The sequence below is a fragment of the Melanaphis sacchari genome, unplaced genomic scaffold, assembly GCF_002803265.2.
Source record: "Melanaphis sacchari strain LSU unplaced genomic scaffold, SCAv2.0 Contig43_pilon_pilon, whole genome shotgun sequence".
NCBI lineage: Eukaryota > Metazoa > Arthropoda > Insecta > Hemiptera > Aphididae > Melanaphis > Melanaphis sacchari.
The window spans coordinates 1,746,181-1,767,146 of NW_020271284.1; the positions used below are offsets into that span (position 1 = coordinate 1,746,181).

At 25.4% G+C, this 20,966-nt stretch overlaps 2 protein-coding genes across 5 annotated transcripts; both read left to right on the plus strand.

Annotated features, from left to right (window-relative positions):
- Window positions 1-417: 417 nt before the first annotated feature.
- On the plus strand, window positions 418-11,970 carry LOC112597665 (RNA helicase aquarius). Its single transcript, XM_025343809.1, has 26 exons — window positions 418-495; window positions 1,051-1,154; window positions 1,890-2,046; window positions 2,116-2,316; window positions 2,639-2,816; window positions 2,964-3,142; window positions 3,203-3,316; window positions 3,672-3,775; window positions 5,250-5,361; window positions 6,237-6,450; window positions 7,662-7,710; window positions 7,875-7,972; window positions 8,052-8,189; window positions 8,250-8,467; window positions 8,543-8,712; window positions 8,798-8,929; window positions 9,027-9,137; window positions 9,205-9,495; window positions 9,595-9,793; window positions 9,853-9,977; window positions 10,115-10,543; window positions 10,626-10,797; window positions 10,864-11,034; window positions 11,103-11,300; window positions 11,363-11,545; window positions 11,622-11,970. The coding sequence occupies exons 1-26, from the start codon at window positions 418-420 to the stop codon at window positions 11,898-11,900; spliced, it is 4,404 nt and encodes a 1,467-aa protein (XP_025199594.1). The 3' UTR covers window positions 11,901-11,970.
- A 515-nt stretch (window positions 11,971-12,485) lies between these two features.
- On the plus strand, window positions 12,486-19,357 carry LOC112597777 (UDP-glucuronosyltransferase 2B18-like). 4 transcript variants are annotated; one of them, XM_025343984.1, is made up of 7 exons: window positions 12,486-12,680; window positions 16,506-16,655; window positions 16,722-16,781; window positions 17,570-18,412; window positions 18,498-18,723; window positions 18,801-19,023; window positions 19,082-19,357. In XM_025343984.1, exons 4-7 carry the CDS (start codon window positions 17,603-17,605, stop codon window positions 19,326-19,328), a joined length of 1,506 nt encoding a protein of 501 aa, XP_025199769.1. In that variant the 5' UTR covers window positions 12,486-12,680; window positions 16,506-16,655; window positions 16,722-16,781; window positions 17,570-17,602; the 3' UTR covers window positions 19,329-19,357. The 4 variants fall into 4 exon arrangements, with proteins under 4 accessions (XP_025199769.1, XP_025199770.1, XP_025199772.1 ...); XM_025343985.1 differs by having other exon boundaries at window positions 16,538-16,655; XM_025343987.1 differs by lacking the exon at window positions 16,506-16,655.
- The last annotated feature ends 1,609 nt before the right edge of the window (window positions 19,358-20,966 follow it).

Here is a 20,966-nt window from a genome sequence, read left to right on the forward strand (position 1 = left end):
ACAAAGGAATATTGGAACAAATGTTTTATGGAACTACAGATATTGTCCCGACATTTATCTGTGATAACTGATAACAGTGATGTGTGTTTTAATTTGTTTATGTTTGCAAACTGCTATACACCCTGCCGGCACCAAACTGTATAATGTGGTATAATGTATACTTTTTTTAATATATCGTCTACTTAGTAGTAAATAGTAGGTACTATTCAACGTTTTTGTGCGTTTGAAAATCAACGATTCAACTAGTTATATTACATAATTTTATTAGTAAATATTTTGTGTAGATACATTCAAAAGTGTATGCATTTTATAATTTATACTTGATGTGTTGTTACTTTAAAATAACAACTGCATAGTTTTTATTTGTGTTTAAATATATTTTTTTTCAATTAATATTATTGGACAAAAACAATAATAATGACTGATTCCAAGCAAGCAGTAGTCTTAAATCTTGCTCCAACCATAGATCAGATCAATGCTGATCGTATTACACAGGTATATATAATGATTTTCAGTGATACAATTTTAATTAAATTCTTACATTTCATAAATGTGAATGATTTTGATTCATTAATTAACAAATAAACTTTCATGAGCTATAACATATATAACCAATGTTTAATATTAAACACTGGAGTAGAAAATATTCCAAAGTTCATAATATTTTAATTGCAGTTAAATGGTTTTTCATATAGATTTGCATACTTTCATTAATTTGTAATACACTAGTATTTACAAATATGTATAAGATATGTAATGTAATGTGTAACTCTTACAGAGTTAGTTTTAAAGTTTTCTGAAGTTAATTTATCTTTATTAAAAAAAAATACATACATTTATATATATATACATATTAATATTAAATGTTCATAGTTTTATGAATTGTATTTTGACTGTATATCATTTCTATTCTTAACAATATAATTTATTCTTATTTCAATTTGAACTTGAACTAGAATATTTTTAAAATTAATTTTGCCATTTGACAAATTTTGAAAACTTAATTTAATTTATTAAAATTATAATTGAATTTTGCATCTTCTTTTGTAGCTAGCTTCAAAGTATTGGGCACCAAATTTACAGTCCAATCAATACTTACCTTATGATGCCAAGGTTGTTGAAGATATTTACAATGAAGAAATCTATAAGTCTAAGTAAGTTGCTGTGTTTAAATTTTTATAAAAGTATAGATATTAAAAGAATTGTTGGTTAGAGCAGTAGTTCAATTACAATTTTCCTCAGATAATTTGATAAGCCTTATATCCATTTCTCATGTGTTGAATCTATCTTACAAACTTACAGCATAGTAAATTTGTGTTTATTAGAATCCATTTTGTGTTAATCTTAATATTATAAATTATAATAAATAAATTTATTATAGTTTATAGTAATCTTACCCATCAGCTTATTGTCTTTATTTGTTTGCTGAAACTCCATAAAAAGTTTTGAAAATTTTCTCTGCTGTATACATGTAAAATAAAGCCATTACATGCTATATTATGTCCTCTTAAGATATATTAGTAAACGAGAAAATAACAAAAGTACTCTTGAAAGAAAGTCTTGAGAAAAAGAATACTAACTAATGATTATCAATAATAAAATTTAAATTTAAAATAAAATATCTCAATGTACCATCCCTTGTTATGTGTGTGCTTGACAAAAATTTAAATAAGTATCCTGTTTTAAAGTACACTCCTAATTTTAATATTTTATTTTTGCCTAAATTAATATTAAGGTACATATAGTTAATAGTTATCTATAAATATGTGTAGTTATAAATAGCTAATTTTTAGAAGTTATTTAAGATTATTAATTTTGATTATTATTTTGACTAAGTTTATAGTAAGAGATATCTTATAAAATATACTAAAATAATTTTGAAATTTTAGTTTTTCAGTTAGACGAATTATGATCCTAGAATTTAGTCAATTTTTGGAAAATTATTTGTGGCCTAATTATGTCTCCGCAAATGCTACGTTTGCACATATGATGTCTATTGTTATAATGTTAAATGAAAAATTTCGTGAACGAGTAGCACCTTGGCAGGTAAATAATTATTTATATTTATTTAAATATTCAGTGTATTCGACAAATATATTACCATTTTTTTTTTAGGCCTTAAAAAAGCAACCAGCTGAATTTGATGGTTTTATTGATCAAGTTTTACATGCCAGTCTTTCCGATGATCACAGTATAAAAGAACAAATAGCTTTAGTAGTTTTTTTAAATCATTGTTTTCAATGTATGGAAACTGATTTGGTTAGAAATAAAATGAAAAAACTAGTGTCAATATCAATTTGGTGTAGTTTACAAGAAGTATGTATTTTATTAATATTATAGTTATAAATGTGTTTGAAAAAATAGTTACAAGTAATCTGTCCATCTTTGTATTACACATCATATTTTAACTTAAACTTTTTTATCATATACTATTATTCTTATTTGTAGATAAATAATAACAATACATTTTATCGTGTTGGTGTTAATAAATCAAAACAAGTACCTGCTTAATATTATAATTCTGTAATTCAATTTGTTGAATAGTTATCAAAAATATTTTAAACATAATTAATTACTAATAAATCATGCTGTTTATTTTTAACATTCATTAATCTTTAATATTTTTTTTATTTTTCAGAGACGAAGAATATTGGAATTGCGTCAAGTACCTAAATGGCAAAAATTATGGAACCGATTACAAAAAAAAGATAAAGAGTTGTCATTAGAAAATAAACTAAAAGCAGATCTTGAAAGAACTTTTTTACATAAATTATGCATTAAATTTATCAATGTTTTAGAAAATATACCATTAGAAGGTAATATTATAAATGCTAATTGCTATAACTAGTTAATAGTAAACGCTTAATAGTTAATTTCTAAAATTAAATATTTTTTTATCAACATAATTAGATATTTTGATTCATTCTATTTAAATTAGTTAATGTATTAAATATTATGTTTAGGTGATTTGTCTATGGACCATTTAAACTACTGTGAAAGGTTTTTAGAAATGCTTATTGACTTAGAAACATCATTACCTACAAGAAGATTTTTCCATGCAGTTTTAGATGATGTTCATTTAATTAACCGCTGTTATTTAGCTTTTTTAAGCAAACGTGATGAAGGACACCTTTTCAAACAGGTTTGTTCATTTAAGTTATATCATACACAAAACGGATTAATTGAACATATTTTTAAACAGCTTTTAGATATATTAAAATTTTATTTTCATTTTGAAATTTGTCAAGCAACTGGTGATCCATTAAAAGAAAATGAAGTGATGCAAGCACATTATGATAAAATTATATCATTACAAGTAAGATTTAATCATAATAAATATATTTGATAACGGGAAGAAAATATATATGATAGATACCCATTAGTGTTGCTTAGCTTGGTATTATAAGATTAAAGAAAAATTAAACCAAAATATCATTTTAAAAATAAAAATTTATTGATTTTTTAATTAACCTTAACAGTATTTGATTATTTGATATTTAAAAGTTTGATGAAACTTTTAAACAATGTTTATAAAAACTACAAAATATTTTTTAAGTTAATAGAAGTATAAATTTTACAACTTTATTTTTGTTTATTCAAAAATTGATTTTAAATTTTATTGTATACAATAACATTAATACTAATACAATTGTTTTATTTTTATTTTTCAGGCAACATTATTTGGAAAATTTACTAAATTAAAAGATTTTTCTTTATCTAATATTAATGCTATTGATAAATATGATTCTCTCATTAAACATTTCAAAAATCTGAGGTAAATTTTAAATTATAACATTAATTGTTCAATAAATTAAGTTATATTTTTTTTATTTAAGTATTTTAGTTGAATAGTATGTTTCTATAGTAATAATACAAATTTTACACTATTTTAAATAAACCGAATTCTCAACATTTAGTTTAATAATCAAAGTAATAAAGAGAGAAATGAGAGGAGGTAGTTTTGGCGGTAAAGATCCTCAATGGATCGTAAAGCTGGAAAAAAATCAAACTAATATAATTAAAATCAAAATTTAGTATGTTAAAAAATGATAAAAATTTAATTTTAACCTTAATTTGAATCTAAGATTGATATCAAACTTGAATTTTTGATTTATTTTTAATGTGTAAAACAAAGAAAGTTTGACTTACCTAATTCAAATATATTCTTAGATTTGTAAAATTAAAAAATGAATGATTCTAATTTATAACTTTTTTTTTTACTTTTACAAGAAATATACAATTTATACATTTAAGCACAATAAGTGTATGTGAAATCGAGATAACAAAACATTTATGGGGTTACCTGAATAAGAAACCACCCATTAGTAGCACTTAACTTGGATGTTGTGTTATTATATGATAAGGTTAGATCAGGGGTTGGCAACCTGCAGCTCACGGGCTACTTGTGGCCTGCAATTATAATTTATAATTGGTATAAAAATATGAAATATCATATTATGTTAGTTGATAATCTAACTTTGTTAATTTATACTGTGTTAAATTAATATAGGTACCAAATAGTGATGAAACTTAAATTAATTAAGTTAAATTTGGTTTAAAATGTAAATAAAATAAGGTGTATAGCCTGTGAAAATTATTTTTACTATTTTTTGGCCTTCGGTACCAAAAAGGTTGCCGACCCCTGAGTTAGATGATCTCTGCACCATTTTCTTTTAAGTCTTTGATGGGGATTTCCAAGAAGTTATGGTACATGTAAGCCTTTTATCAGGAAATTTATGTGGTTTTCTAATCTAATGTAAAAATGTTTATAGAAAACAGCAGCTTTTTCTTCTATTGTTTTTATACCTAGGTCTTGTGGAGAGTTAGGTAATTTATAACTTAAATAGTTTTCATTAAAATTAGTAAATTTCTATTTGATATATATTTTATATAACACATTGAATGAATTCAACATCAAACTATAAAATAAAATAATAATCAAAAATCTAATAAAAGCAAATCCCTGATATGGTAAAATAGATAAGTTGAATTTAGTTATAAAGTACAGGGAAAAATAATCTTTGAATGAAAAGTAAGGGTCAGCAAAACTTCATATTTTGATCTTAAAAAATAATGTTAGACTTAGCATTGAGAAGAATAATTTAACCTAGTTTTATTTTTATATTTGTAACATGAAAAGGAAGACATTTGCTCATCAGCAAGAAAGGAGGCTAGAATTAGAATTTTATAAAAACGGACATTATTTTACTGATATCAATAATCACGTTGATGTATATTCTTAATTTCAGTAATCAAGAGCTTCAAAATATTGCTATGGAACTAAATTTAATTCCTGACCAAGAAAAACGTTTGACTGAAAATTGGTATCGTTACGATTCTGAGTTTTTACTTTCTTTATTGGTATGTATATTTCATAAAAAATTTTAAATTATGTAATAAACTAAAGAGCTATTAATTTAAAAATCTTGTAGCTGTGGCTGGATAGACATATACTTGGACTATAAATGATCCAGTCATTATATGATATTACTATAAGTTAGAATTTAATTATATTGTATTTTATTAATTTATAAATATATCAAAATAAAAGAGAATTAGTTGAAATAGTTTTATTATGTCATGAGAAAAGATGATTCGGAAGTCATATGAATGGTTATTGAAATTAATGTTGAAAGGAAAATAAAGAGTAAACATCTAAAGAAGAGATGAATAGATAGAATAGAAAATTACACGAAAAAAGTTTGTGTTAGCAAAGAAGTGAAGAATCTTTGGAAATGTAGAACAACAATTACCAACCCAATTTAATTAAAAGCAAAGAGTAAAGAGATAAAAAGAAGTGTTTTATAAATAAACCTAAAAGATAAAAACTCAGTATTGGGTATTTGTCTTACTTTATTCATTTTGGTGTGAGATAGTAGTTTATCATTATTAAAATATTGATTGTAATGATTGACTCCATCAATTTTTAAGTTTTATTTGTAAGTAATACTATAAACACTATAAGGATTTTTTTAATAATCGATTCAAATGTGGATACTTACATCTGAATTTATAGATTATTCTTAGTTACTAACAACTTATTTTAAATTATAGTTGTTATATTTAAAGTTTCCAAGTGTATACAATTATATTTTTAATTTAAGTTAATTTTTTTTATATTCATATAAATTGTATATTCTATATTGATTTTTACTTGTTCAGAAATAATTTTTGTCATAACAAAAATATTATTTCATAGAATTTATTTTTACTAATATTATTAAATTTTATTTAAGGTATCTCACCACGAAGCTAGAGAATCACAATTACAAATTTTGAATGGAATGCCACTTTATCCAACAGAAGATATTATATGGAATGAAGCTGTAGTTCCTACTGAATATTATAATGGCAATAAATGTTTGGCATTACCAAAATTGAACTTACAATTTTTAACTCTTCATGATTACTTGTTGCGTAATTTTCAATTATTCAGATTAGAATCTACATGTAAGTTTTTATTTTTTGTTTTCTATAATTAATTAATAAGTACTTTTACCTATTACTAATTCCTATCAACTGATAATTTTAATGAGGAAAAATCTAAAATATCAGAATATCTATTTAAAATAAATATTCATATGCCATTTAAGATAATATAACTGTGCTTTTAAAATTAAAACTATAGTTATAATTATATTAAAAATTCAATTTAATCTTTGGAAGTTAATTGACTAATGTATCAAAATCTCAAATTTAATAATTATTATTATTTATAAGTGACTTTATTAAATTGAATGTTTTGATGATTTTGATTGTGAGAAATTCAATGTGATGTTCTAGTTTAGCATGTTTTTTTTTGTAAATATATTTAAATATAAGTTTTTGTAAGAGTTAAGACATTCTTCTAAGAAATTATATCGGTTTTTTAATACTACAATAATATGATCATTATTATGTATCCATTTATATTATTCTGGATTATATTCTATGCATTTAATAGCATTGTATGTGTGCGTAAAATGTAATACGGCATTTGGAAACTTTTTAATGAAGTTTTAACTAAGTTTGTCATGGCCCATTGCTTTTTGAATTAAAGTTTTCATCTTTTTTCTTTTATAAGTTTGAATATAATAAAATTTTAATTTTTTTCTCGCATTAAGATATTGATATTTCTCAATGTCAACCTACGAATTTATAAAATGCAGTCAAAATACATATTCAAGCGTGTATTTTAGGTTTTTCTTGTTTGTTGTGTGTCTGTCTAGGTGATATATTGCTTGCAGACAAGTGGTACTTAACAACTAGATTCTTTTGATATTAACTTTAGGTACTATCTGTATTCTGAATTAATTACAAAAAATACATTCTATATAACATGATAAATTTAATTTGTATTAAAAGTTCTGGTGAATTTGGGCGCAAGCTTCAAGGCCTTTATTATCATTGTAAAATTATTGCAATTTAGAAATGGTCACAACTTGCTTCAATACTAAAATATCTATAAAATACTGACTATGTTAATACCTTTATATTTGATGATAAGCAATTCACATGGATAATATTTTATTGATGTAAAATCCTTTTCTGTTGTAAAAGTATATTAAATTTCAGAAATATTAAAAACTGTTGATTAAAATCAAAATAATGGTCCCCCCTTCAAAAAAAAAAAAAAAAACTAATAACAAATGCATTTCATGTTTTTCCCATATCTTTTGTAGATGAAATCAGACAAGATATAGAAGATTCTATTACACGGATGAACCCGTGGTAAGTAATGACTTTTGAATGTACGTTATATATAATGGGAACATTTATATAACTTGTTATTATCTGGTTGAGTAGTTTTAATTACTTAAACCAACTAAAAGGCAAATTATAAAAACTTTAAAATAATCTTATTAATGGTAATTAATATTCTTAATTAATTTTAGTAAATCTGAAGATGGAAGCATTTACTTTAGTGGTTATTCCAAAATGGCATTACCTATTGATAATTTTCTGGTTGTAGAAGTTGCAAAACCTAATCTTGGTAAATAAAATTAATTTCTTACAATATTGAAATGTTATAATTTCTTTTTTTGTTTTATATTTAAATAAAAAAATTTTAGGTGATTTACAACCTTCCAGAGTTCGTGCTGATGTTATAGTTACATTAAATGTAAAAAAAGATGTTCAAGAAGAATGGGAAAATCTTCGTAAACATGATGTTTGTTTCTTATTAACTGTAAAACCAATTTTACCTATAGGTAAGATAGATATTAGTTTTTAAATGTTATATACATTTTATTTATTGATATTTATTTTAGGATCTAGAATTGATTATCATAAACCATTTCTTCAACAAACTGCAATAGTCTGTGTTAGAGGCTGTGAAGTAGAGGGTATGTTAGACAACATGGGTCGTGTAATTGAAGAAGGACCTGATCCAAGACCAGTCTTACCTGGCCAAAAACGAACATATCGTGTTTGGTTAGATTGTAATCAATATCGTGCAGATCTTGATAATGTTGCTGCTGGAAAAATTGTATGTTTATTTCTTTATTTTCGTTCAATTATTTTCCAATCAATAAATGCTCATGAATTAAATTTTTTTATTTAGGATGTTTATGAAACTTTCAACATAATAATGAGACGAAAACCTAAAGAAAATAATTTTAAAGCTGTATTGGAAACTATTCGTCATTTAATGAACACTGAATGTGTCGTACCTGAATGGATCCATGATATTATTTTAGGATACGGTGATCCATCAGCAGCTCGTTATGATAAGTAAGTTAATACAATTATTTTTGTTGGGGTTTTTTTTATATGATGTTTCAAATTGATTAAAAACTAATTAAATTTTTTTTATTAGAATGCCAAATAGAATAAAAGTAATGAACTTTAATGATACATTTTTGAATATGGACCACTTGTTATCAAGTTTTCCTAATCATCAAATAGTTCTACATGAGAACAATCCCGATAAAATGCTACCACCATATCGGTTAGTAAGAACTCCAATTAGTGTTTTTGTATATTAAATTTATTGTTCTAAGTATATATTGTAAAAAAAAAATAATAATAATTGTTTTATTTGTTAGTATTCATTTTCATGAAACTACTGATTCAGATGGTAAGATCTTAAAAAAGGCTATTGTTCAATCTGAGAAAACTGTTAATAGAGGACCTTACAAGTTTAATCAACCTAAAAAGTAATATTACAATATTTAAAATTAAATATTATAAAATAAATTTACTAAAATATCTTATTTTTATTAGAAATATGATTTATTTTACACCTACTCAAATTGAAGCAATATATTCTGGTATGCAACCTGGTCTTACTGTAGTGGTTGGTCCTCCAGGAACTGGTAAAACTGATGTGGCTGTACAAATAATTTCAAATTTATACCATAACTGGAGGAATGAACGTACATTGATTGTGACACATTCTAATCAAGCATTGAATCAATTATTTGAAAAAATTATGGCATTAGACATTGATGAACGGCATTTATTACGTCTGGGACATGGAGAAGAAGCTTTGGAAACAGATAAAGATTTTAGTCGGTAAGTTTTTTTCACTAACGACTGAAAAATAATTTTTAATAATAAATTATTAATTAATAACATCAATACAATATTTAATTCAAATAAACTTTTATTTAGGTATGGAAGAGTAAATTATGTTCTAGCTAAAAGACTCCAGTTATTAAATGAAGTACAACGTTTACAAGACTTAATGGATGTAAAAGGAGATATGTCATATACTTGTGAAACGGCTATGCACTTTTTTTGGTCTCATGTACTTCCCCGGTGGAATCAATATTTAATGACATTAAAAAATATAGAAGAAAATTCAGATGGCGTAAGTTAAATAAATTAATTTAAATTCAATGTATTAAAAATTAATATTTAATTTTATAGGCGATCACAGTTAACATTGTCAAAGACAACTTTCCATTTGGACTTTTCTTCAGTGATGCTCCTCAACCATTATTCAAATGTCAAAACTTAGAAGAAGATAAGGAAATCGCTAGAGGTTGTTTTAGGTATGTAGATATTTTAATTTTTATGAATATGCATTATAGTTATATACAACTATGATATTTAAATTTAAAGAACTCAGTTAAGCATTTGTCAATAGATGATTATTTATTATATTAACATATTATATTTTCTTCAATAGACATATCAAAAAAATATTCAAGCAATTGGACGAATTTCGAGCTTTTGAATTACTTAGAACTGGTTTAGATCGTTCACGATATTTATTGGTAAAAGAAGTTAAAATAATAGCAATGACATGTACTCATGCAGCATTAAAGCGTAAAGAACTTATAGAGCTTGGCTTTAAATATGATAACATACTGATGGAAGAATCAGCTCAAATTCTTGAGATAGAAACATTCATTCCTTTATTACTTCAAAACTCTGATGATGGATTTAGTCGCTTAAAACGATGGATAATGATTGGTGATCACCATCAATTACCACCAGTTATTAAAAATATGGCTTTTCAAAAATATTCAAATATGGAGCAATCATTATTTACTCGCATGGTAAATTTAGGGGTTCCTACTATTGATTTAGATGCTCAAGGACGTTCACGACCTAGGTAATTTAAGTTAAACAATACTTTATATTTTAAAATGATTATTAATTAAATAATAATAATTCATAAATCGTTTTACTTATAGTTTAAGTCAATTATACAATTGGCGCTATAATAACTTAGGAAATTTAAACCACGTGTTAACTGCTCCAGAATACCATAAAGCAAATGCTGGTTTTTCTTATGAATATCAGTTAATTGATGTCGGGTTGTTTAATGGTGTTGGAGAAACTGAACCAAACCCTCATTTCATCCAGGTTAAATATTCTATTATTTATAATGTATAAATATTTCATTAATCATTAATGTATACAATTTTTTAGAATTTAGCCGAAGCGGAATATTGTGTGTCAGTTTACATGTATATGAGACTAATTGGTTATCCTGCTAGTAAAATTACTATTTTGAGTACATATAATGGTCAAAAACATTTAATCAGAGAAATCATAAATATGCGCTGTGGTTCTAATCCACTGATTGGTTGGCCTCATAAGGTAATAATTAAAATACTACTCTTGTTAAGCAAAGTATATTTTTACTAAATTTTTCATTTAATTTTCAGGTAACTACAGTAGATAAGTATCAAGGTCAACAAAATGATTATGTACTATTGTCATTGGTAAGGACAAAAACTGTTGGTCATTTAAGAGATGTCAGGCGTCTTGTTGTTGCTATGTCTAGAGCAAGACTTGGTCTATATATTTTTGCTAATGTATCACTATTTAGCAATTGCTTTGAATTATCACCATCATTCAAACTTGTAAGCTTATAAATTAACCAACACCACAAGTATCAATCATAACTTTTCATTTTGTCTTTTAGTTAACAAAACGGCCATTAAAATTGCATCTTCTACCAGCTGATTATTACCCTACTAATAGAATACTTGATAGTCCTATAGACACTCAAAGTCAAGTTTTTATAGTACAAGATATGCCTGAAATAGCTAAATATGTATTTGATTATTATTTACAACGAGTTCAGGAATTAAAACAAGTTCATCAGGTATGTTCACATTATATTACTGTTTCAGTTCATCCATGTGTAGTCATTTATAATTTATTGTTACTTTGTATTATAGGAAATTAAACCTGTGGATAATTGGATTAAGCCTGGAGAATCAGTAACATGTGTTGAAAAAAAAATTATTAAGTCTGATCATCCTGGTGCAGATTCTGATTCTGAAGATACTGACGATGATAGTGAAAATGACAATACTATAAGAGAGAAAAAAGAAAAGATTGGACCCTTAGAAATGGATGAAGGACAAAAAATGGACGTTGATGATAATAAAGTATCACCAGAAATTAATAAAACTATTAATGTTTTAGAAATGGATGAAACCATGAAAGAAGATTAATTGTATGACTATATGATTATTTTTAAATATGTAATTAGTTGTGTATATAGAGATGAATATATATTTTTAAGTTGATAATTCATTAACTGAAAATAAGCATTTTTTTACAATAAAGCGTTTTTGACAAGAATTGCATATAATTAATTTGTTTTAAATATTGTTATTTTATGCATTATCTCACATTAAATAGTTGTGTAACTTATCTAGATAAGATGATTCTGTTATAATTTTAATTTTATCTATATAATAATTATTAAATAACCATTAACTAATTGAATGAAAACAATACAATCTTTTTTACATCACAAGTAAGTTTGAAGTAAATTCTGATTTAAAATTTATGCATATAATATTAAAATATTAACTTTGTTTACTTCAGATAATTATAACCATCAAACCCTAACATTTTTTTTTTATCTACGTGTCTATAGGTTATTAATACATTTTTAGTTATCTATGCCCAAAACTATTTATCATAGATTAAATGAAACACTAATAACATTTCATTTATTCTACGGTGTTTAAATATTTATACTTATGATTAAAATACTGTAATAGCCAATAAGTGCCTATCATGCTTATTAATAAATATATTGTATCACAATTTTTATTTCATATTACATAATATATATTAAACTATTCAAATAACAGATTATGGGGAGAAGAGGTAATTACTATTCTGAACCTACTTCAGTGGCTCATTCAAAAAATATTCTGAACCTACTTATTTAGTGCCTACTGCTTGCAAGGCCATAGTTATTTGAACTCATAATTAGCTGGGTAAGATATGCTTTATTATTTTTTTATTGAAATATACAATTTTAGTTTAAATTTATATTTTTTTAAATGTTAAAACAAATTAACTTACACTTTATTTTATATAAATAATGTCATGTACAAAAAAGTAAATTGATTAATTGTAATTATTAAATTTGTTGATCCAATCCAGTATCTTTGAGGAAGGGAATGAGGTCGTTTGAGAGATAGGTACATACCACATATAGATGATAGTCGATAGGCAGTCAGTCAATTTGCATGAGTACAAGTTATTGGCTGTTATTTCCCAATTAGTAACTTCGTGTTAATCTTGTATGGTCGATTATTAATCTATTGATAGTTGCTTCTACTTTTTTTAGATGTTCCAGTAGGGTATGAAAGTACAATTTTTTTTTAGTTGTGTTTTTTGATTTGACAAAGTATTAAGCTAGTGTAAATGTTCATATTGTTTCTTTTGTTATGTCTAAGATTTTAGTTTTATTGGGATTAGGAATTTTCTAGTGGTACAGTGCTGCGCCTTTTGTTTGTCGGTTTACTTCTTCATGTCATTGATTATTACTGTGTCCTGATATTCAAATAATAGTAATATTTTTAATAAGCGGATTTTAATTTTTATATATTGTTAATTAATATCATTGAGATTTCATTAAGATGGAAATTACTTTGTTTGCCGTGTTTGGTACTTTGAAAGTCGGTGGACTTGTTGAAGTTTTCAGAAATATAGTAATGTGATATATTTTACTCCGAGAATTCAACATGTATTTCAGTACCTATTCTTAAAAATATATCCATTAAATGTCAATATACTTATCGACTTTCGAGATAATTTTTTTAACTAATAAATTAAAGGATGTGTCACCATTGGGTTTCTTCCTCAACACAATATTCGTGTTACTTAATTCTATGTAAATATCAATTTTGCTTATTGTAATTATTGAGTATAGGTTATAAATTGTCTTTTTGAATAAATAAAAAAAACTTATAAATTAAATACTTATCATTCTGTTTATTATAAGGAGAAATACGTGTTAATTCTAGTAATGGGCATAATTGAGTTATTAGTAATCAATATATTTTTAAAGTAAAGATAATATCATTCCTAATAATCACTTGAAATTTTTAATTGATATAATATTAATTATTATGCGTTACTTGAATAGTAATCGATAAAATTTCAATTAATAAATGACTTGGAATATTAATAGACAATAGTTATTAGTTATTACTTATTACTTTTAAGTCGTTACTCAAAATAGTCGAAATAATCAACTGTCCAATCATAAACTCATTTTTTATTCTAACAATTTTAACCTGGAAAATTATTATAAAAAATAATAAATATTGAAATTATTATGAACAATTTATTATACCTACAATAGATATTATTATGCTAACATATTTTCATATTACGAGTTAAGGCTGTGTTGGGGAATTTTGTTTTGTTTAAGAAAGCTTTATTTAAGCATAATTAAGCAATAACGTACATAATGATAATAATAATAATAATATAAAGTACCATGATTAAAAATTAAAATATTATAAATAAAAAAATAATAATTAATAGCGTTCATTCAATTGTTTACGTTATTCGGAGTTTTGGACTTGGATTTTAAAAATGTTTCAAATAAACTACCTCGTTAGTTGAGTAATGAGTACTCGAGTTACTATAATGCAAAAATCACTTGATTACATAATCTATTATTATTTTTACTCAATTATGTCCATAACTAGTTAATTTATCATAAAATATTAATGAAAAAAAAACACTACCTATAAAACCGTACAGATACACCTGTATAGTATATTACAGTATTACACTGATTTGCTAATAAGTAATAACCCATCGAATTGTATTACAACTAATGAACTTGGACATTGGACTAGATAAGTATCAATAGATTATAATAGGCATTATAATTTGTTTATAAATAGGTTTTTATTTATCTATATATAATTTTATTACGTAGATACTACACACAACACACTACGTACTATGTCAATACACAATATTATTACCTACCAAAGTTTGGAATTATTATAAAGAAAGAAAACAAGTATTATTGTTACATTCCTATAAATAGTATAAATGTTTAATCATGCATTATGTTCAGTTTCTATCGGAAATTACTGCACGAATTGCATTTTACTAACAATACCATCGATATAATAGTTCAATATATGTATAGTTAACCTATAGACCAGTAGTGGTAAGATTTATGAGTGGTATTACATTATTACAATTATGATACTATATTAATTAAAAAAAGTAGATTGGGTACCCAATGTTGACTGATGGACAGCACTTTCAGTTATGAATATGAAAAATATAAATATTTTAAAATGCTCATAATTCACTTAAAAATTAAAATATTGTAAAAAACCAACGAGACAACAAAGATAATTTTCTTACCTAAAAGTTTGATAATATCTTAATTCACTGTTATATCAAAATTAAAAACACATTATTGAAACTGATGAACAAAAATTTACCATGTCGTACGTGTGTAAGACGGAGATAACATTAGTCCAACTATTATGCATTCGTATTATATAGTGCAACGTCCCGGTACTTGTTGATCGGGCACAAAGTTTATTATTGGGATTGTTAATGTTACGCGTAGGCGTGTTTAAAACTGGTAAACGTCGTACGCTTCACACTGAAAAATGAATAATGGACGTGTCGAGTTTGAATTCGTCGATATGTATTAGGTACGCTCGTAAAATCGTGAACAATAGAAATATTAGAATATTTTAATGTCCATGGTCCATGGTTATATTTTATTAAATTTGATGAAAATTAATTTTGAGCGGCGCCAGACTGCCGTCTGACAACTATTGTATAATAGGTAATGTCTACAAAAATATTCGCAAACGCTTATAAACGAAAACTGTCACTGTACTTTTAAACTGCTGTGACAATTTTGTATTGTTTGAGCTTTTGTTACTTGCAAACAATAATTTTATCCTTTATAAATCAAATAAAAACATTTAAAACTAAAAATTACAAACGATTTAAATGGCTCAAAAAAGGTCAAAATATTTTAAAACTTCGTCGTGTCTGGAAAATGTTAATATAAATAATTTTCGCAGATTTTAGTCTTCGTTTTTGAATTATAACAAAAAAAAAAAAAGATTTCAATAATTTTGTTTTTCACGTTAGTTGTTATTATTATTATATTTATACTCTTTATTCAATTTTTAAGTACGTAGTTTTAATTTTTATTAATATTAAAATTATTTAATCATTCATGTTATATTTGTGAGCATTAAATAGTAACTATAAACATACCATACAATTAGACACGTTAACAAAAAAATTCGGAAGAAGGGTTCACAGATTAAAAATTTAAATTTAAATTTTACAAATATGAGTTATCTGGTCGAGTTAAAAAAACCTGTTTTTTGAAAACATTTTTGGAATTATGTGGTCATCCTCTAACCATGGGCGCCCATATTGATTCAATTTTAGGGGGAGAGGCAAAATATGTCATAAAAAATCTCAAAATATAAATTAAATAAACTTTTGATCTTGCGTATACCTACCAAATCGTCAATACGACTATGTGTAACTATGTATAATATGTTGTATTTAAAATCCCTAGAGTGATAAGAAAAATAATTTATATGCTTTTTAGGTAATTAGATAATAATCTATAGTAGTAATACTTATTATAAGATTTTAGATCATATTATTTTTCTGTGTAAATGCACACCCATGCCTCCAACCACTCTTCAAACTGCAATATATTTACGTGCCTATATACTACCTACTTACAACACGTACTAGACATCTAGAAACTATTAATGGTTTATATGAAATATGAATAGATAAATTACATAACCAATTACCTTACATAAAGGTATACCGTGTACCTATGAAAAATCAAATGTAAATAGGATGATATCAGTTCAACTTTATGAAAATCAATAAAGATTTAATAGGTTCATTGATTAAGACTTGACGCTTTCCGGCTTTCGGTATGTACTTCAAATAGTACCTAATTAATATTTTGTACTATTAACTAATTACCAAATTGCTTTCAGAGGATATCACAATAAGGTATCAGCATCCAATTTATTCAAACATGAAATATCTTTAAATAGGTACGTATTTTTAAGATTCTTTATAACCGTTAGTGGTTAGTACATCTGTTATCTGTACATACGTATACGTACGTATTTGAAAATCCACACGTCTTGGTGTCTACTATTTAACTACCTACCTACCTATTAAGCAAATTAAAATGACTAATAAGTATAATAGATTAGTAATAGTAGCATGTATACCAACTACATTAATGTAAGGAATCACGATTAGTATTTTAAGGTGATCATTTTTATTTTTTTTGCAAAATACATTCGTGTAGTTTGAAATAATTATCCTTCGTGCAGTTAATAACACGTGTTGAGAAATTAGAATAGAAGCCTGAAGGTTAAGTCTTTGGTATAATTTATGATTATATAATTATCATATTAGTAAATAGTATGGGTAAATCGTATGTACAAATCACGGATTTGGTCGACTTGGATATTTCCTAGGCCATGATACAAACGTATTCGCAATAGATAGTAGATACGCAAAATACTACCTAGATATAGTTTTCAGTATTTTTATGTCGGTTCATATTGGAAGTTCATACATAAAATAAACGAATCAAAAATAGTAAGTTGGTAGATAGGTATACATTATTTATAGACATACAGTTAAATACCTACTTACAGAGCACACAAACTATATTCATTTTACTTACCTACTGGATTTTTCTTCGCTACAGTCTACAAATATTAATCTAATCTAAACTCGATACTTTTTACTTATTAATTATTATACACTTTACAGCAATAATTATATCATTTACATCAAGTATTATTAAAATCTGTTTATCCAATAGTTGTGGGTGAATAAAGAAGTGGAGAAGAACAAAATGAAGTTAATATCGTTCGTCGTTGTGGTTTTTTGTGCCTTAGTAATTGCACAACAAACTTGGTCGTCGGAAATTCTGGTCATATCCCCGACGACTGCTCAGAGTCATTACCGTGTTGTTCAACCTCTAATCTACAGCTTATTGGATCGCGGACATAAAATATTGGCGATCACGAATTTCCCGGATACTGTGGAAAGAACCAATTTATCACACATCGACATTTCCGGATTGAAACCGCACTCGAAATTGAAGACCACCAACTTCGGACCAATTAATTTTATGTTACGTGTAATTAAAAACGCCGACATATATGCGTCTATTATCAATCATCCGCCAGTTGTGAAACTCCTACAGTCCGGTCGAAAATTCGATTTGGTGATTGTCGAATTTTTTACATCAACACCAACATTTGCACCGATTGCTGCAGTTGTAGACGCACCGATTATTGGTTATTGTCCAATGATCACATTTCCGTGGATACACGATCTGATGGGAATGGAGACGACCATGTCTTACATGCCTTCTTACGCAAGTAGTTCCGGGGACCATATGTCATTTTTCCAGCGAATCAGAAATACAATTAATTGGGTATATATTGATATAATGTTTCAATTAATTTACAACTTCAAAATTAAGGACATTATCAAACATCATTATGACATACAAATGGAATCAGTTATAAAATCGTTGGCTAATTTAAGTATGATTATGACAAATAACTATCATAGCGTGTTTCTACCCAGTCCCGCACTGCCAGGAATTGTCGAGGTTGGCGGTATTCATGTAGTCGACGAAAAGCCTGTTCCGCAAGTAATTAAAAATCATACAGAAATATAATATTTTTAATTAAAAAATGTAATGACACCTAAATGTTTGTTTATTGATGAATACGCAGGACCTGAACGATTTTATTAATAATGCAGATTATGGTGTGATTTTATTCAGTTTGGGCTCTGTTGTGTCAGAAGCATCGTTGAGCGCGGACAAATTGTACAACATACTCGATGCATTCTCGAAACTTAAACAAAGAGTTATTATGAAATTTGATGCTGAAAAACTCAAAATACAGTCACCAATGAATGTAAAAGTGGTCAAATGGTTCCCACAGCGAGATCTTTTAGGTAGATAGACGAAAAATATAATTAACCTAAATAATATATTTTTTTAATAAGCAAAATAATATTAAAACTTTTTGTAGCGCACCCAAAGGTATTATTATTTATAACACATGCTGGTGCGATGAGTGTAATCGAAACAATACACTGCGGTGTACCAGTAGTAGCTATACCAATATTTGGCGATCAATTTTTTAATACCCATTTGTTGATCGAAAAAGAAGTGGCTGTGGCTATAGAATACAAACATTTGGATAGTGATCAACTTTTCAACGCTATTAATAAAGCATTGACCGAAAAATATATGTATGAAAATCTAATAAATAATAAATTTTTAATTAACGAATTTTATTATTAATTTCAGGATTAACATGAAAAAATTACAACAATTGTATCATGATCGACCGCATTCACCTCTCGAAACAGCAGTATACTGGACTGAGTATGTAATAAGAAATAAGAATGAATCGAAAGAATTGTTAAAAAGCCAAAAGATTCACTTAAATTTTTATCAATCGTATTTAATTGATGTATTTACTGTTCTTCTCCTCCCACTTATTATAGCAATGTACATTATACTGAGTGTAATAAAAAATTTAAGGAAGCATTAAGTGAATAATTATATTAATTGTTTTAAAAGAGTGCAATTGTTTTTTTAGTTATTTTTTTTTTATGTACAATTATAGATTTAATTTCATACATATTCTAGTCTTTTTAAGTGAAAAATCCATTCCAAAATTTGTTGCAGCTCAAAACCGCTCTAGAATAGGTATTATCTTAATTTAAAAAATTACTAATCAGTAATCACATAAAAATATTGAATTTTTTTTGTTACCTAGTTAATGATTGAATAGTTTTGGAATAACTTCTTTTCCACGTATGTATTTATCTCGTGATTGGACACAAAAAAAAAAAAACTTAAATATAAATAAATCAAAATACAAATATATACGTATACCTATCTATAATTAACACAACTGTTAACCTCAGTAATAAAATTACGTAATTAACATTATTCTAAAAAAATTTATCGATTTCAGAACTATATCTACATAGAATGTGTCAATTGTCAATTATTTAAATTATTAATTATTATACAAATAGACATGCAACGGTAAGTACACAAAATCAACTATAAGCGTCACAGAGTACCTCTTTGGTTCTATATATCTTATCATTCTTATCTATATTAAAAAATGTATAAACATTTTTAATTAATTCATATTTATATTATTTAATAATAGTGTAAGCCAATAAAGGATGAATTTTTTTAGCCAAAAATATATATTATAATTAAATAAATTTGTGCCATTGTATAGTAATAAAAAAGTATGATTAGCTCTGCAATATAGATAATTTGAAAATTCCATTGTGAAGTGTGAACTTACCTATACACAGTAATAAATAATATCAAAATGTTCCAATTCTCTGCAATCAATATTTAATAAATTGCACTAAAATAACTAATAAATTATAAAATGTCTATCCTTATAACTAGTCTGACAGAGACGGTCTACTTAGAATTAGTTTTTTATTTAATGGTTTTTCATAAAATTCTAATTGAAGATTTGATTTACTAATTAAAATGATGACTCTGTAACGGTGCTAGAAGTAATAGAGATTCAAACTTACAGTTATTAAAGTCTTTACTTTCTTGTTTCTATTATCATTTTATTAGTACTACATGTTATAGATTGGTGAAAAAATCTAATTTTCCATTTCAATATCCAATCATGTAGAAAATTGAATTTCAAATATTATGTCAATGTATTTTCAAAGAACATAGTATAATAGTATTACATTTTTAACTTTTTAGAGTTGAAAAAATAATGTACCAAAATATTTTTTAAATTGTATAATATTTATAAAATGATAATATAAAATATATTTGGTCTATTCCATATTACGTTTATATTAAAAAAACCTACATTATTATAAAATCAATAAATTCAGGATTCAACTCAGGATCTAAAAGTATGAAGACTACTAAATTTTACTTTGCCAAACAAATTAAAATTAGAAAGCGATAATATTTTTTTATATATATTTATTCAATATTTTGTACAAAATAATAAATAACAATAAAAATAAAAAATAGGATTCTTCCACAGATGAAACAATATTATTACAATTTTTTTTTTTTTTTTTAAATAAAATGCTAATTATTATGAACTGTATTTATGTATAAAATATTATGATATTTAGTACATATTAAATATACTAATTTACAGGCCTAAGATAAAATATTC